The 15,274-nt window shown below is 37.0% G+C and overlaps 1 protein-coding gene across 4 annotated transcripts in view; it reads right to left on the minus strand.

The window, feature by feature from the left end:
• LOC128027400 (amyloid beta precursor protein binding family B member 2) overlaps positions 1–5,225 on the minus strand; it is a 24,429-nt gene extending 19,204 nt beyond the window's left edge. For 3 of the 4 annotated variants that reach the window (XM_052615002.1, XM_052615003.1, XM_052615001.1), the window contains exons 1-3: positions 5,077–5,225; positions 1,612–2,613; positions 822–1,000 (exon numbers count right to left, since the gene is read on the minus strand). In XM_052615002.1, coding sequence (XP_052470962.1) covers positions 822–1,000; positions 1,612–2,596 — 1,164 coding nt within the window. In that variant the 5' untranslated portion in view covers positions 2,597–2,613; positions 5,077–5,225. The remainder of the gene's footprint in view (positions 1–821; positions 1,001–1,611; positions 2,614–5,076) is intronic. The other variant, XM_052615004.1, reaches the window with a different exon arrangement.
• Between the last annotated feature and the right edge of the window lie 10,049 nt (positions 5,226–15,274).

The raw sequence follows: 15,274 nt of genomic DNA on the forward strand, positions 1-15,274 counted from the left end.
ATGAAAATATCTTGGGCTTGAGAAAAACATTCCTTATTCCATGCATTTAACCAAAAATCCTTTGAAAGAAAACATACAAAAATATATATATATTTTTTATTAATATTTATAATTTTTTCATTTTTATTTTAGTTTTTTTTTTTATGTCTATAGTTTTTTTTTAAATATATCTTACGTTGTAGAATAAAACATGAAAACATCTTAAGCTTGTGTTTAATAAACCTTATTTCAGACATTTAGTAAAAAAAATAAATAAATACTATTTTAAATTAGTTTAAATTTTAAATTGTTTTCAATTAAATTTTATTTCAAGTTCAAGTAATTTTTTTGGTTTTTGTAATTTATTTATTTTAGTTTTATAAATATATATATATATATATATATATATATATATATATATATATATATATATATATATATAAAATATTATTATTATTATTATTATTTTTTTTTTTTTTTTTTTTTTTAAGCTAAGGTTTATTTTATACCAAATAATTTTTTATATAGATTACATTTTTACATTTAAATTTAAGTTTTTCATTTTAGTTAATTAATTTTTTTTTTCAAGTAACACCTTTTTTATGATTTTAGTTTTAGCAAACAACAATGATTCCAACAGTCCCTCATGAACAAAGTAATTTATTCTCGTATGAGAAGCTGTTTTATGCGTCATGATCGGGAAGAAAAGATGATTGCAAATTCTGTTTCATGCCAACATCAAAAAAATCAATATTTGTTAATTCAATACTTCCCCCCTAAGATCCTGTTTCAGCAGGAAATGCATTATGATTATGTGGTTTGAGATGAAGATCTGTGTCTACCTCACTCTGTGCTTTAGTGCAGGGCACAGGAAGACACGCCCTCTTCACCCTAAGCTCCGCCTCCTGGGCAGTGTGGGCGTCGCCAGCCACAGCCTGATCTCGTGGAGAGGAATCAGCTGAAACACGCCAAAGATACTCCTGAGACACGTCCTGCGCCAGAGGAGGCTCTTCCCAAACAACTACAACACACACACACACACACACACACACACACTTCAGAAACTGTCTGTTGTCATAGCAACTACTGCTTCCTGCTACACAGAAGATGCATATAAAGATGAGCATGACTTCAGACACAAACACTACTGCTCAAAAGTTTAGGGTCTGAAAGATTATTATGTTTAAGATATTGTTGATTCAATGGATATATTAAGGATATATTAATCTGATCAAAAGTTTCAGTAAAGGCATTGTTACAATGTTACAAAAGCTTTAATAATAATAATAAATGCAGTTTTTTTGAACTTTCTATTTATCTGTGAATCCTGAAAAATAAACTGCATCACAGTTTCCACAAAAATATTGTGCGGTACAACTGTGTTCAACACTGATAATAATCAGAGATGTGTCTTGAGCAGTAAATCATCATATTATTCTGATTTCTGAAGATCATGTGACACTGAAGACTGGAGGAATGATGCTGAAAATACAGCGGAGCATCACAGAAATACATTACACTTTAACACAGATTCACACAGAAAACAGCTATTCTGAATACTAATAATATTTCACAATTTTACAGTATTTTTGATCAAATAAATGCAGAAGAGTGTATATTTCTGCTGGTCACCTGTGTCCTGAGGCGTCTCCACAGAGGGGCTCTCCTGTGACAGCGTGGTCCAGCTGGAGTCCTCTTCCTCTTCCTCCTCGTCCTCCTCCTGTTTCTCGGGTCTCAGCGAGGGTTCGGGCGACTCCTCCGTCTCGTCTCGTCTCAGCTTCAGACGTAACGGACTCATCTGCAGTCGCGCTCTTCCCAGAGAACCGCTGCTTTCCGCCGTCCCATCTCTGACGTGACTCACGCGCTCGTTGTTGGGCCGGACGTCCAGCTGGTGAACATCCAGCGTCTCTCCAGGACTCTCCTCGTCCTCCTCCTCTTCCTCGCTGGCCAGCAGGAGCAGGTGGTTCTGGGGGAGGGTGAGGTGCGCCTCCACGTGGTTCTCTTTAGCCCACGTCTGCGCCTCTAGTTTGGGCAGGAGGTGCTTCTCCTCGGGCTGCGTGTCTTTATCTGGGCTGCTCGGGGCGTCTTCTTCTCGATGGTACTCTAGAAAGCTCTTGGTCCTCCTCCTGATGGTGGGGTTCTTCTGGTTGTCCTTCCCCTCCAGCCAATCACAGCTGCTCCTCACCAGGTTCCTGTCGTTCTTGTTGAGGTCCAGCTGCTCCTCCTTGAGCTGAAGGTTCGTGCCGTTTTTGGCCAGTTTGGGATTGGAGGCGGAGAAGGAGAGCGAGGAGCAGTAGAGAGAAGAAGAGGAGGCGGATTTCGTCGGGGCGGGTCTACAGCCAAAGGAGGAGTGGCTTTGGTTTAAAGAGGCGGGGTATTGGCGCAAACCTGTCGCGTTTTGGATATTTGTGAGCACATATTTCTGACGACTTTTCGAGCCTTGTGTTTCCTTGGAAACGGTGACCACGCCCTCCTTTATGGTGTCGCAGCTCAGCTGCTGGTTGTGGGAGGAGTGTAAGTTGAGAAAGGTGGGCGGAGTCATCAGCGAGCCTCCGTGATTGGTTGATTCTATGGTCGATGCACTGCGTCGGAGTCGCGGCTTCTGCAGTGACATCATCGCAAATGATTAATCGGCTGCAAAGAGAAAGAGAACGACGGTTCATTACCTTCACTAACTCGGATTGGATCTTAAGATATTTATCAAAGGAAAATGCACACAACTATAATCACATCTTAGAGTTTTCTCATATTAAAGAATCTAACAAATGAGATCTTGTTGATATCTCAATCGTTTCTCCCAGACAGAATGATTTGTACTCTTCTCCTGTTCCTCACAAGTTTCTCAGAAAGATTTCCACAAGCTCAGTAATGATCTCAATCTTTTCTTAGATGTGTTTTCTTTTGTATTTTTAATTATCACTAAAGTAAAGTCAAAGTCACCTTTATTTATATAGCGTTTTAAACAAAATACATTGCGTCAAAGCACTGAACAACATTCATTATGAAAACAGTGTCAATAATGCAAAATGATAAAGGCAGTTCATCGTTGAATTCAGTGATGTCATCTCTGTTAGGTTTAAATAGTGTCTGTGCGATCATTTGCAATCAAGTCAACATTTTTTATATCGACTTCCAGTATTGGGGGAAATGCATAACACATATTTATTTATGTATTTAATCCCATTTTATTGCTGCTGACTTTCGACGATCCAATTCGTCCACACTGATGAGCAAACATGACTTTAGATAAACAAGCAGGCCACGTCAGATGAGAAAAAGTCACGAAAAAGCAACGTAACGCATTACTTTCCATAAAAAGTAACTAAGTAACACAATTAGTTACTTTTTAGGGAGTAATGCAATATTATAATGCATTACTTTTAAAAGTAACTTTCCTAAACACTGTTGACTTGCTTGATTTTTATAATTTGTTTAATATATTATTGGATATAATTTATCGAATTGTGTTGCTCTAATTGTTTTTATGAGCTGCTGACTGGATTGACATAGAATTTAGAATTTATTTAAAGAATGAATAAATCTACGTCTATATTTGTGTCTGTTGCCACAGTCATCTATTTAAGACTTTGCACGAAACACAACTGAGAATGAGAATGAGTGATAACATTTGTTCTGTTAATTAGCTGAGTTTCACTGTGTTTGTGACTCTTAGACCCGATCACCTTTACATGAACTGCACAGTCAGCTCAGCGTCTCATGTTAAACTCCAACAAACAGGTCCAGTCCACACACACACACACACACACACACACAAACAACGGCTGTGAGGGACTGGGCTGGATATTGTGTTTGCTGCAGATTACCACTGAAGATAATACAGCATTATTCAGCACAACAGCCCGCATGCAACACACACACATACACACACACACACACTTGTGTGACAGTCTTCACATGCAAGGCTGTTTTTCTGTGCATCAGCCAAATTATGTTTTGACTGAATGCAACACTGATACTGTATTAAGAATTATATTATTGTGCTCATTAAGATTTACGTAAATATAGTTATTGAAGAAGGCAACTGGATATTAAGTGTATGTTTACAGAAAATCACAAAGATTAAGCAGTTTTAACTCTATTTTACACTTGGAGAAAATGCAGTTTACAACAGTATAGTACAGTAAAGTATTGCATAATATTGTAAAACACTTTTTGGAAAATAATTTATGCAAACACTTATTTTAATCCTATATGCAACCAAATGTGAAATAAAATACAACAGAAAAAAATAAGACTTTACTATAGTTTTTGCATATTCTTATAACTGATTTTAATCATTTATGCAATAAGATTTAAAATGAGATACCAGCAGAAATGCAAGATTCGGTAGTTTCACTGTGTATTATAAGACACTTGGGAAATAATTTATGCAAAAACCTGATTATAATCTTACAAGCAATAAAATCTGAAACAGGACAAAACAAAACAAATTTAAAGTATTGCAATAGTTGCATATTGTAAATGATTACAATCCTATGCAATAAGATTCGAAATAAGATATAGCAAAAATGCAAGACGCAATGACTAATATATAATGGACAGCAGAAAAAGACAATAATTCTTACTCTTTGTTTATAATGCTATATGCACTATAACTGCAAATGCAACATTGCAAACAACACAAATATGTAAGTGTTTAAAATAAAAGTGATTATTTCCCCAAAGTTTGATGAAATACAGCCATGACATCAGGATGCATAGAAGTTGTTTTTCCTCCTGATCATGACAGATCGCTTCAGATCGGTCAAATACACTCGTGTGAAGAATGACGCACATCTGAACTTAAAAAACAGTCTGCAACAAATGCCCCTGATCATCATCATCCTCATCATCTGACACGATTACACACACACGCATGAATTCCTGCATGGCATTGTTGTGACAGCAAGAAGGGTCACGTCACTGTCTCGTAACGCGCATCCTGGGCATGATGAACTCAATTCATTCATCAGTTCTATAAAGTTGCTGCATCGAAGACGCATCAGATCAATAGGAATAATCAATAATCAGCGCGCGTGTTTAGTTTGTGTGTGTGTTTGAAAGCATGACGTCATGCGCTCAGGGACGGTCACTTACCAGCACCGGCAGTCGCGAGCGTCTCGGCTGTTCTCTCGCCTGAAGATGCTGAAGCGGTGACGCCCGGTTTTAAAGTCCAGACTCCCGCAATCTGAGACCTCTCCGCACCGCCCGCGCCGCTCACAGAATGCGCGCCTCTCCGCGCATGCGCCCAGTGCTGCTGTCTCCGTGGTATGGCAAGCTAAAGTATTCATAAACGCCTGGTTTTCAGTGACTTCAGAGCCCATGTTAACGCCTGTTTCACACATACTCCGTATGCAGTGCGTATGCGTTAGGTATTTTTTTCACACCCATAACCAGTGTTGTGCTTGAACGCGTACATTGAATGATAGTTCATGAACTCGTTCATATTTTGGCCGAACGTGAACTGAACGTGCTGTATTACTGCCTGATGAACGTTACTGTCTACTCGTTCATTCTGGTGTCTGTAAATGGCACACTCTCTCAGGTTAACTTCGTTCAATAGGGTGCCAGATTTCTATAGAGCCTTCCAGGCGAAAACCCGGCTAAAACATCGTAAACGGGTCTTAATATGTAGCGGAAAAACACCAAATCTGGCAACACCAGCCACCAGTGTCGCACCCGGTCGCACCACCGTCTGCCGTATGCGTGACGCGTCATAAAAAAAAACAAAAAAAAAACATGGAGGCGACAGCAGCACGTAGCAAGAAGGCGTTAGATCATTTAAAATAATTTTATGATATTTATGACAAGGTCGGTGAGAATGGGAGACAAAGCATTAAAGCAACAATGGGGAAATTCTGTCCCCTCAATGCTAATGCATTCAGAATATGTGTGTTACCCAAATAAAATTGACAAACAGTAAGTCTTTGAGAAGGGGTTTATCAAGCTAGGTGGTGCATTAGAAAAGGGGGTCATCTCCTGTTTCCAAAATGCATCACAAAGTGCTTGAAAAAGCTGTAAACTAATTACAAGGTGCAAACAATCTTACGCCTGTTTCACACCAATTTTTAAGTTTTTTTCAAGTTTGTAAGTGTCAAGGTACAGAAACCAAATAATTAAATGTAAAATAGCACTGGATAGTCTTCAATGTAAAAATGAAATATACAATCAAACCTACATTTATTCAGACACCTTCAACATTTTCACATTATTACAGTTTTGCTATAATCAAAAATTAAATCTGGTGTCTGAATATTACAAAGTAATTCATTCAAGAGCAGTGAGTGATTTTCTTTCATTTTCTTGGATTAAAATTACAGCAGCCAGTAGCTAAATTAGGCGCGGTCCCTTTAAGAGACGATGAACGCATCTAATATAATACACATCCCATTTTTTTCCTCAACTGCTTACTTTCACTTAAGAAATAACTGACAGTTTTTTTCGAGCATGTGGATATTTTGTATGTATTTGTCGGCACAAGAGCAAAAATAAGCAAATTCGATGTTCAACTGTTTTGAGATGCCTTTCTCTTCGCAGAAAAAAGCTCGGTTCAGTGTCGCTGTCCGTGATATGCAGCTCTCTCTCTCTCTCTCCGCACCGAACACGGTGCGCGCTCTGTTCAGCTTTTCTGTGTCTTGTGTTTGGATGCTTTAATGTTTAAATCGACAAGTGGTAAGGCGTAAAAACATGTGAAAAAGATAAGCTTTCGTGACGATGCGTAGCAGTGGCCCGTCAACTGTCCTGAGCATCTTTTTAGGCTGTCCTCAACCAGTCGGTTATATAAAATATCAAGGTGAAAGACATCATAGCTCACCTTGACCCAGCTCCCAACCCAACTTTGAGAATAGATTAACGGCGATATTTTTTTTCATCGCCCGATAAGAGCCCAATAACGGCCCACCACTAATTTAAATGTTTTGGCGGTTGCTTGAGCAGCTTATTATACAAACCTAGAAGTCAAATGCATGAATAATATGTTGTTTATATTTATTGAGTTTAAACTAATGTCTATGATTATGAAAGATTGTTACTGGTCTGTGATAAAGGAGTCACGATGCTTTAATTAATTAATTAATTTATTTGTTTTTTTTTACATGATTTGAAATCTAAATAATGAACAAATGTTGTGTTTGTGGGCTAAACAGTATCAGTAGCGGACTGCAAATGCATCCTGTGTGAAAGCACAATGAGTCTGTGCTGCTTCTGCACCACACACGTGACACACAAAGACTGCAAACGCACTGCAGACGGAGTATGTGTGAAATGGGCATAAGTGTGCATTTTTTAAATGTGAAATCAAACGTCAAGTCGCGCGTTTTGCAGTCAGATCGCACTCTTCTGACGGGTCACTGTGAAATCAGACACCCGACTAGGCATTAATGAATACTTTGGCTTGCCATACTGTGTACGAGTTGAATAACCAATCAGAGCGCAGAGTGCAAGACACGGTATGAATATTAATCAGGTCGTTCTGACATTGCATCAAGCTTCCTAGAGTGTCTAGAAACTTGATTTAATATTCAAGAGGTACATAGAATGATTAGAAGAATGAAGCACACACCCACCTTCTCAAAAACATTTTTTAGTTGTATGGTACTTATAGTATGATATTTGACAAAGACATCTTAAAACACTCTCAAATAACAATAGTAACAATGAAAACCAAAAACCCTCACTAAATGCAAGACTCAGTAACTATAGAACAGTTTCAGTGTTTGCAATTAATGATGTATTTTTTATTTATATATTTTTTTTCACTTGTGTGTAGTAGTTTTAATGTAGCATTCTATGCACGACATGGAATAAAATAAAAGGTTTAAAAAAAAGTTGAGTTTATATTTAAAAATTCTGACTTTTTTCTTTAAATTCCGAGATTATATCTCACAATTCTGATAAGAAAAATTTACATGTCATTCTCTCTTTTTTCCTTCAGCTCAGAATCATGAGTTTATAATCTCGCACTTCTGGCTTTTTTCCTCAGATTGACAAACTCACAATTGTTGGGTTGAATTAAGTTATAGAGTTTGAACTAGGAGATAAACGAGTTATGAGATAAAATAGGTAAATGTTATGCAAAATGTTATTGGTTTAAATAGCATTTTATGCTTTAACTGTAAGGCTTATACAATATGTCCCCATGTGAATATTATATATATTTAAAAATATATATATATTCATTCTGATTCTGACACAACAATAATTTTTAAATTACCCGTTTCCCTCCACTTGTTACCAGTGTTTATAATGTGCAAATTTGAAGTGTAGACTAAGTACAGGTGCATCTCAATAAATTAGAATCTAGAGGAAAAGTTAATTTATATTAGTAATTCAACTCAAATTGTGAAACATGTGTATTAAATAAAGTCAATGCACACAGACTGAAGTAGTTTAAGTATTCAGTTCTTTTAATTGTGATGATTTTGGCTCACATTTAACAAAAACCCACACGTCTCTCTTAACCCGTCTGCGCGTCCTGAAGCGTGTGATCAGCGCAGGTGCTCCGCCAATGAAAATGTCCAGCAAAACATCAGAATAGTCGAACACCGGTAATATATTGGGTGATGTGTGGTGCCAAATGTCCAGCCATTCGTTTCTGGTGAAACTGATTGCAGGAATATAACTAAAGACAGGACAAACTAACAAATACAAATGCAGACATGGTTTTATGTTCATGGGGTGCGATAAGCGATGCAACTCATAAAAAGACAGTGTAAGTCATTATAATCAGTAATTATGTCACGACTGATGCCTCATTTATAATGGGTTTTATTGTTTTTGCCTTGATAAATCTTGATGAATCTGATAGGTAGCAGTATTTGTTAGAACATCGAAACACACCTCATCCCAGTACTGTGAGGGGCGTAACATTTCTGTCACACGCTTGAAGTATTCGGCCAATCACAACACACTGGATAGCTGACCAATCAGTGTACCCCTCGCTTTTCAGAACGATGAGATTTGTAAAAAAATATATATTTCAGAAAGACAGGGCATAGAGGAGAAACATTAATGTAAAGTATGTGTATAATCAGATTTTTGAACCTTTAACCACATAAACACATTTCATCATAATAAATGCATCAAATTATTTTTTTTTTGGCAACATCATATGACCCCTTTAATAAATTTAGTATAGCACTGCAATAAATGCATATTCTTATAAATGACTTTATTAATTTATGCAATAAGATTTGAAATGATATATACCAGCAAAAATGCAAGATTCAGTAACACTTAGAAAAGAATTTGCTAAATCCTACAAACAATAACATTTGGAACAGGATATAACATCAGAATTGCAAGACTCAGTGACTTTACTATAGTATAGTACGCTGTTGCAATAATTACCTGCACTGAATGGCCAAAATACTGTATTTGTGTGTGTGTGTGTGTGTGTGTGTGTGTGTATATATATATATATATATATAAAATAATTCCAAACAGTATTTTGTGTTTTTATTTTAAATACATTTTACGGATTTATGCCCAACTCTGGCAACAGATTTGTACAGTACATCCTGAGCAGCTCGTTGGGAAAAGTTATAAGGATATAACAATGTTTATTTTTCTCAAACATTTCTTTATATATTTCACATAAATCCAGTGTTTAGTTGATCCTGATAAGTCACAGCTGTAAAGTCGACAGCTTTCTTCTTTCGTGAGAGGGTTTGGCGTCACAGAATCTTTGTTTACTACTATTTCTATTGTCATTTTATCATTATTATTATTATTATAACTGTTATTATTATTGATATTACTGTTGCCATCAGCACAAAATATCATCATCATCGCCATCTTTAGCATTATTATTATCATTATTATTATCATTATTATTATTGTTGTTGTTGTTAATTAATATTATACTATTATTGATATTACTATTGCTGTCAATACAAAATATTATCATCGTCGCCATATTTAGTATAACTATTCTTAGTATTATTATTACTGTTATTGTTGTTGCTATTATTATTGATATAAATGTTATTATCATTATTATTATTGATATTACTATTTCTGTCAACACAACTTATTATCAGCACGATCTTTAGAGGTCAATCTCACTTGAACGGGGTCATTCCTACATTTGTAGGCCGCGAGCAGGCTCTGGTATTGGAACAGGAAGTAGACACTCTTTTGAGGAAGGAGGCCATAGAACGTGCTGCAGGGTTCTACAGCCATTACTTCATTGTTCCGGAGAAGGATGGAGGACTCCTGGACTCTTAGAAAAAAAGGTTCATTGGGGTTCTATATAGAACCTTAGGGTTCTTTACTCCACTCCAAAGAACCTTTTATGCTAAAAAGATTCTATAATGACAAGAAAGAACCCTTTTGGCACAAAGGTTCTTTAGGCTATGATTCATTCATATATTACATTATTCTGCAACATTTTGTATTTGTAATTAAATTATTGTTTGTAGTAACTTAATATCACATTTTAATCATGCAGATTTTTGGAGAAAAACTGAAAATGGCACTCTTCATGTGATATTGATTAACTACATAAAATTATATAAATATATACATTTTCTAACCCCCATATCTTGAATTTTGTGATCATTCACATGCATTCATAAATGCATTTGAATACACCGAATAATGCAGTGAAAGAACGCAGTCAAAATGCACACGTGCACTAGTATGACTTCATCATGTAACTTTACATTAGCCTAGATGCATGCACTTTTAAGGAACGATTTGTTTAGTTTTTGAATATACTTGATACTGTTAAAAGGCACATCATTAAAATAAAAAATACGAGTTCACATATCACACCTAAACACGTGTGGAAAACGTAATTGGAACTAGCTACTAAATTAGTTAAAAAAACCTATCCATATACAACTATGATTCGCGAATCCCGAACTGATTCAATGATTCGCGATCCCCAAACTGACTCAAATGATTCGCGATCCCGCTCCGAACACTCGAACTGATTCAAATGATCCGCGATCCCGCTCCGAACTCCCGAACTGACTCAAATGATTCGCGATCCCCAAACTGACTGAAATGATTCGCGATCCCGCTCCGAACTCCCGAACTGACTCAAATGATTCGCGATCCCCAAACTGACTCAAATGATTCGCGATCCCGCTCCGAACACTCGAACTGATTCAAATGATCCGCGATCCCGCTCCGAACTCCCGAACTGACTCAAATGATTCGCGATCCCCAAACTGACTGAAATGATTCGCGATCCCGCTCCGAACACTCAAACTCATAATAATGATTCGCGATCCCCAAACTGACTGCTAAATTGGGCCACTTTTTGGTAAATCGTTTGGGACAAGAAATACAATACCATATTCCATGTGTTTTTATGATTAATAATGACATTATGTAATAAAATATAATTATTTAGGCCCTACAGTTCTTGAAACATCAGACTTTTTTTGCATGAGCAGTTTAAGGTAAAATGGGCCAGCTCTTTCAGATGGGCCGGTCAAACTGCAAAGGGAAATAGTAATTTATCATTCATTTTAATTTTAAAACAACTGCTTATACAGCCACATAACATTTAAACTGCATTAAACAAACAAATTCATGTGTGCCATTAAAAAAAATACATATTGTATATTATTGTCACTTTTTCAAAAAATATGTTCCAATACCAAATTAACAACATTATATCTGATTGATCCCATCAAGACAGATATTATACATATTTTTTATGTGCATGTTTTTTTTTTTTTTATTTGATTTATCATCCATATAATAGTTAAGTTACATTTGGTATGCCAGGCTACTTACCATAAGACCCCCAAACCTTAAATGGCCCATTTTACCTGATATCATCCTATACTGAATACGCCTTACTGCCCAACACTGGACAAACTGACCCAAATGATTCGCGAACCCGCTACGAACTCCCGAACTGACTCAAATGATTCGAGAACCCGCTATGAACTCTCGAACAGACTCAAATGATTCGCGATCCGGCGACGAACTCTCGAACAGACTCAAATGATTCGCGAACCCGCACCGAACTCTTGAACTGATTCAAATGATTCGTGGACCCGCTACGAACTCTCGAACTGATTCAAATGATTCGCGGACCCGCTACGAACTCCCGAACAGACTCAAATGATTCGAACCCGCTGTTAAAAAGGCTCTAAGTTAATTCTTATTGGTGGGTTGTGAATGATTGACAGTCGTAACTTAGTCCCGCCCCAGAGTCTGACGCAACTTGTTATGTTTCGCTTGAAAGCTGTGGAGGGCTCGCTAATGTGTCGTCATCATGACATGTTCCCAGTGGTGAACGCAAGGCATTTTGGGAATCCGCGGCACAAACATTAGGCGCCGGACTTCTTTGCATGGAGGGAAGAACGCAGTGTTCAAGATGCCGTCTACCTGCTGTGTTATAAACTGTTCTCACGATAGAAGTGGCATAGAGCTTTAGAATGGAATATCCTTTTATCGTTTTCCATCGAGGAAAAATAATAGTACAAGTCATGTTTCAGAGGTTACAAAAAGCCGATGAATGGCATGGATAGTAGTGGTATGGATGCCAAGATTACCTTCGATAACACTCCACCACACATGATGGTGTGTTCAAAGCATTTTCACAAAGGTAAGTTACAGTTACTCTCTCTAAATGTTAACTGTTAACTAGCATGACATGAATAGAAAATGAGCTTAAGTTACCAGTGTATTAAAGCGTAACATTAATCAGTTTTAAATGTTGTGCATCTAGTCATGGCCGCGGGAAGTGGGGGTGCTGGGGGTGCTGCAGCACCCCCTAGTGACGAGAGGGAGATAAAAAAAATGTAGGCCTATTAAAATATTTTGCACAATTTATAAATTCCTTATGAATATTTTAGAAAATGATTTTGAAACACGTAGGCTATTACGTATATTTTGGATTTTAATTTAATATTTTGAGGCCTAATCAACACAGGTTCGGAAGTTACGTTGTCAACGTCAGGCAGGCAGGTTTGGTCGCCGAGTAACGAGGTTTCCCGCTCGTTCCATGCAGAATACATCCATCTTTATATAATACAGCGCACCTCGACATTTGGACATCTGTAACCAGGGCACCCCGCCTGCATGTAACTCAGGTAAGAGCATGGTGCTGCCGCGCTTGTAACATTTATTTTTTTGGCAACAAATGGGATCAGCTTTGACTAGCCAAGCAATTGTAAGTAAGTTAGTACACTATAGTATTTGTGTAAGGTGGTGGGGATGGAGATGGAGAGTATTATTTCGTTCGTGTGTTCTTTGCGTAATGGTTGTGGAGAACTGTTAAATAACGTTTAAATAGTCAGAGATTATTTCCTTGTGGTTTGTGTAAAAAGGTTGGAGATGGAGACAGAAAGCTTTATACTGTGCGTGTGTTCTTTGCGTAATGGATGTGGAGAACTGTTCAATAAACAAATTGCTTAAATAGTCAGTGATTATTTCCTTGTGGTGTGCGTAAAAAAGATTTTGGAGTTAGAGTCGCGTGTGACAAACGTGACATAAACGTGCAGTGACTCAAGCCAGCTGACCAAATCGATTGGATTGTTTTAGCGTTATTGTGAAGTTTGATTAATATTATATTTTGTTGTAATATTATTTGTTGTATCTAAATATGTTGCATGTATGTATAGGCTATCTGAAATTGTAATGAAAGTTATTATTTCGTTTTCTTTCGATTATTAAACTATTATTTCTGCTTCTGCTTCAGATTAATAGCGCATTGTGCATATCTGAGAACTGATGTCTGTGTGTTTCAGACCCTGGCTGGCTGTGCACTGAAGTGTATATGACAATAAAGTAGTAAATCTCAATGTATTTATTTTTAAATGTATTTTAAATAGGCCTATAGGCTCGTAGGTTTTTTGTCAAAAAAAAAAAAAATTCACAGCACCCCCTGTTCAAAATTACTTCCCGCGGCCCTGCATCTAGTCTACATTGCAATTTATTGGGTGACTGTGTTTGCAGGCAAACCTGCCTATGAAATGTTGGAGTGTGATCCTGCTTTGATTACAGGAATAAAATAGTCTAAAATATATTAAAATAGAAAAGTCATTTTAAATTGTCTTAATATATCACTATATTACTGTTTTTATTTTTATTTTTTTAATCAAATAAATGCAGCCTTGGTGAGCAGAAGATGCTTCTTTTAAAATCATTTAAAAATCTTACTCACCCCAAACTTTTGAACGGTAGTGTATGTTGTGTGTATCCTGTGTATAGCTATTTTAGATTCCTCAGGAATAGAGGTTGTGATATGACATGATTTCTTTATATTGTTACTGTCAGACACTACACCTGCATCTGAGATGGACGGTCCTGTGAATCCACCTCCATCGCCGGACACTGTCCACACCTCTCATGAGTCTGAGCTGAAGACTTTGCTGGATAAAATTGTGATTGTGTCGTGCTTTGACCAATATGTGTCCAAGTATTGTTGTGAAGGCGCCATGTTAGAATTATACATCATGCTCACATCTAATATATAAATGTTTTTTGTTTTCCAAAAGATTTTGTAAGGTCTCTTCTCACATGTTATGTTTTTAGCCATGTCTGTAAATAAAATACACAAAGATTGAATGAAATTCTGCCTCATTTATCTGTATTAAGGAAGAATTGTGCAAAATCAGTGTTCCTTGGTTGCAAACACAAATACATAACTTAAATAGTAGTAACAACCAACTTAATTTCAGTTTCTTTACATATTTAACATGTAAATACATTTAGATGAATACATTTACATTATAAAGAGTCGATAGAAATGATGAGAAACTGGTGATGTATGAGGTAGGTTGTGGGTGATAAGTCACAGACACATGACTCTTCTCTGGTGCGCTGCTGAGTCCCACGCAGTCTAAATGAACGGTAGTGTATGTTGTGTAGGACAGTTCTGATTATCACAAGCAAACATCATGTCATCAAGCTCTTCAGGCTGTCTGCAAAAGCACCACAACACAGCCTTTTCACATGCCCTTCTTTTGGGCTGGAGGGTGTTATCTTGACCAGTCGCTCTGCTCGTAAGGATCACGTCCTTTGATTCTCTTTATTTTCTCGTCATATCTCATCTTTGCATTAGGATTTAGTTTTAGGTGGTATGGTCTGACAATGTTTTCTTTGGCCCGCTGCATTTTGTAGGATTATATTCTGTTTTTCACGCTAATTTTTCATTGTTTTTATGCCAAAACACTAGCCTGCTATGCTAGACCATGTTAACTGGCCAAACATACCCATAATTCTTTGCGTTCTGATGACGTTGTCGCCCAGTTGGTCATGTGTTAGCGATCTCTTCTCTAATCCATAGATGAGTGTGCGTAACTTTGAAAGTAGGTTTAATTTCCAC

This window comes from Carassius gibelio, chromosome A14, assembly GCF_023724105.1.
Source record: "Carassius gibelio isolate Cgi1373 ecotype wild population from Czech Republic chromosome A14, carGib1.2-hapl.c, whole genome shotgun sequence".
In the NCBI taxonomy this organism is placed as follows: domain Eukaryota; kingdom Metazoa; phylum Chordata; class Actinopteri; order Cypriniformes; family Cyprinidae; genus Carassius; species Carassius gibelio.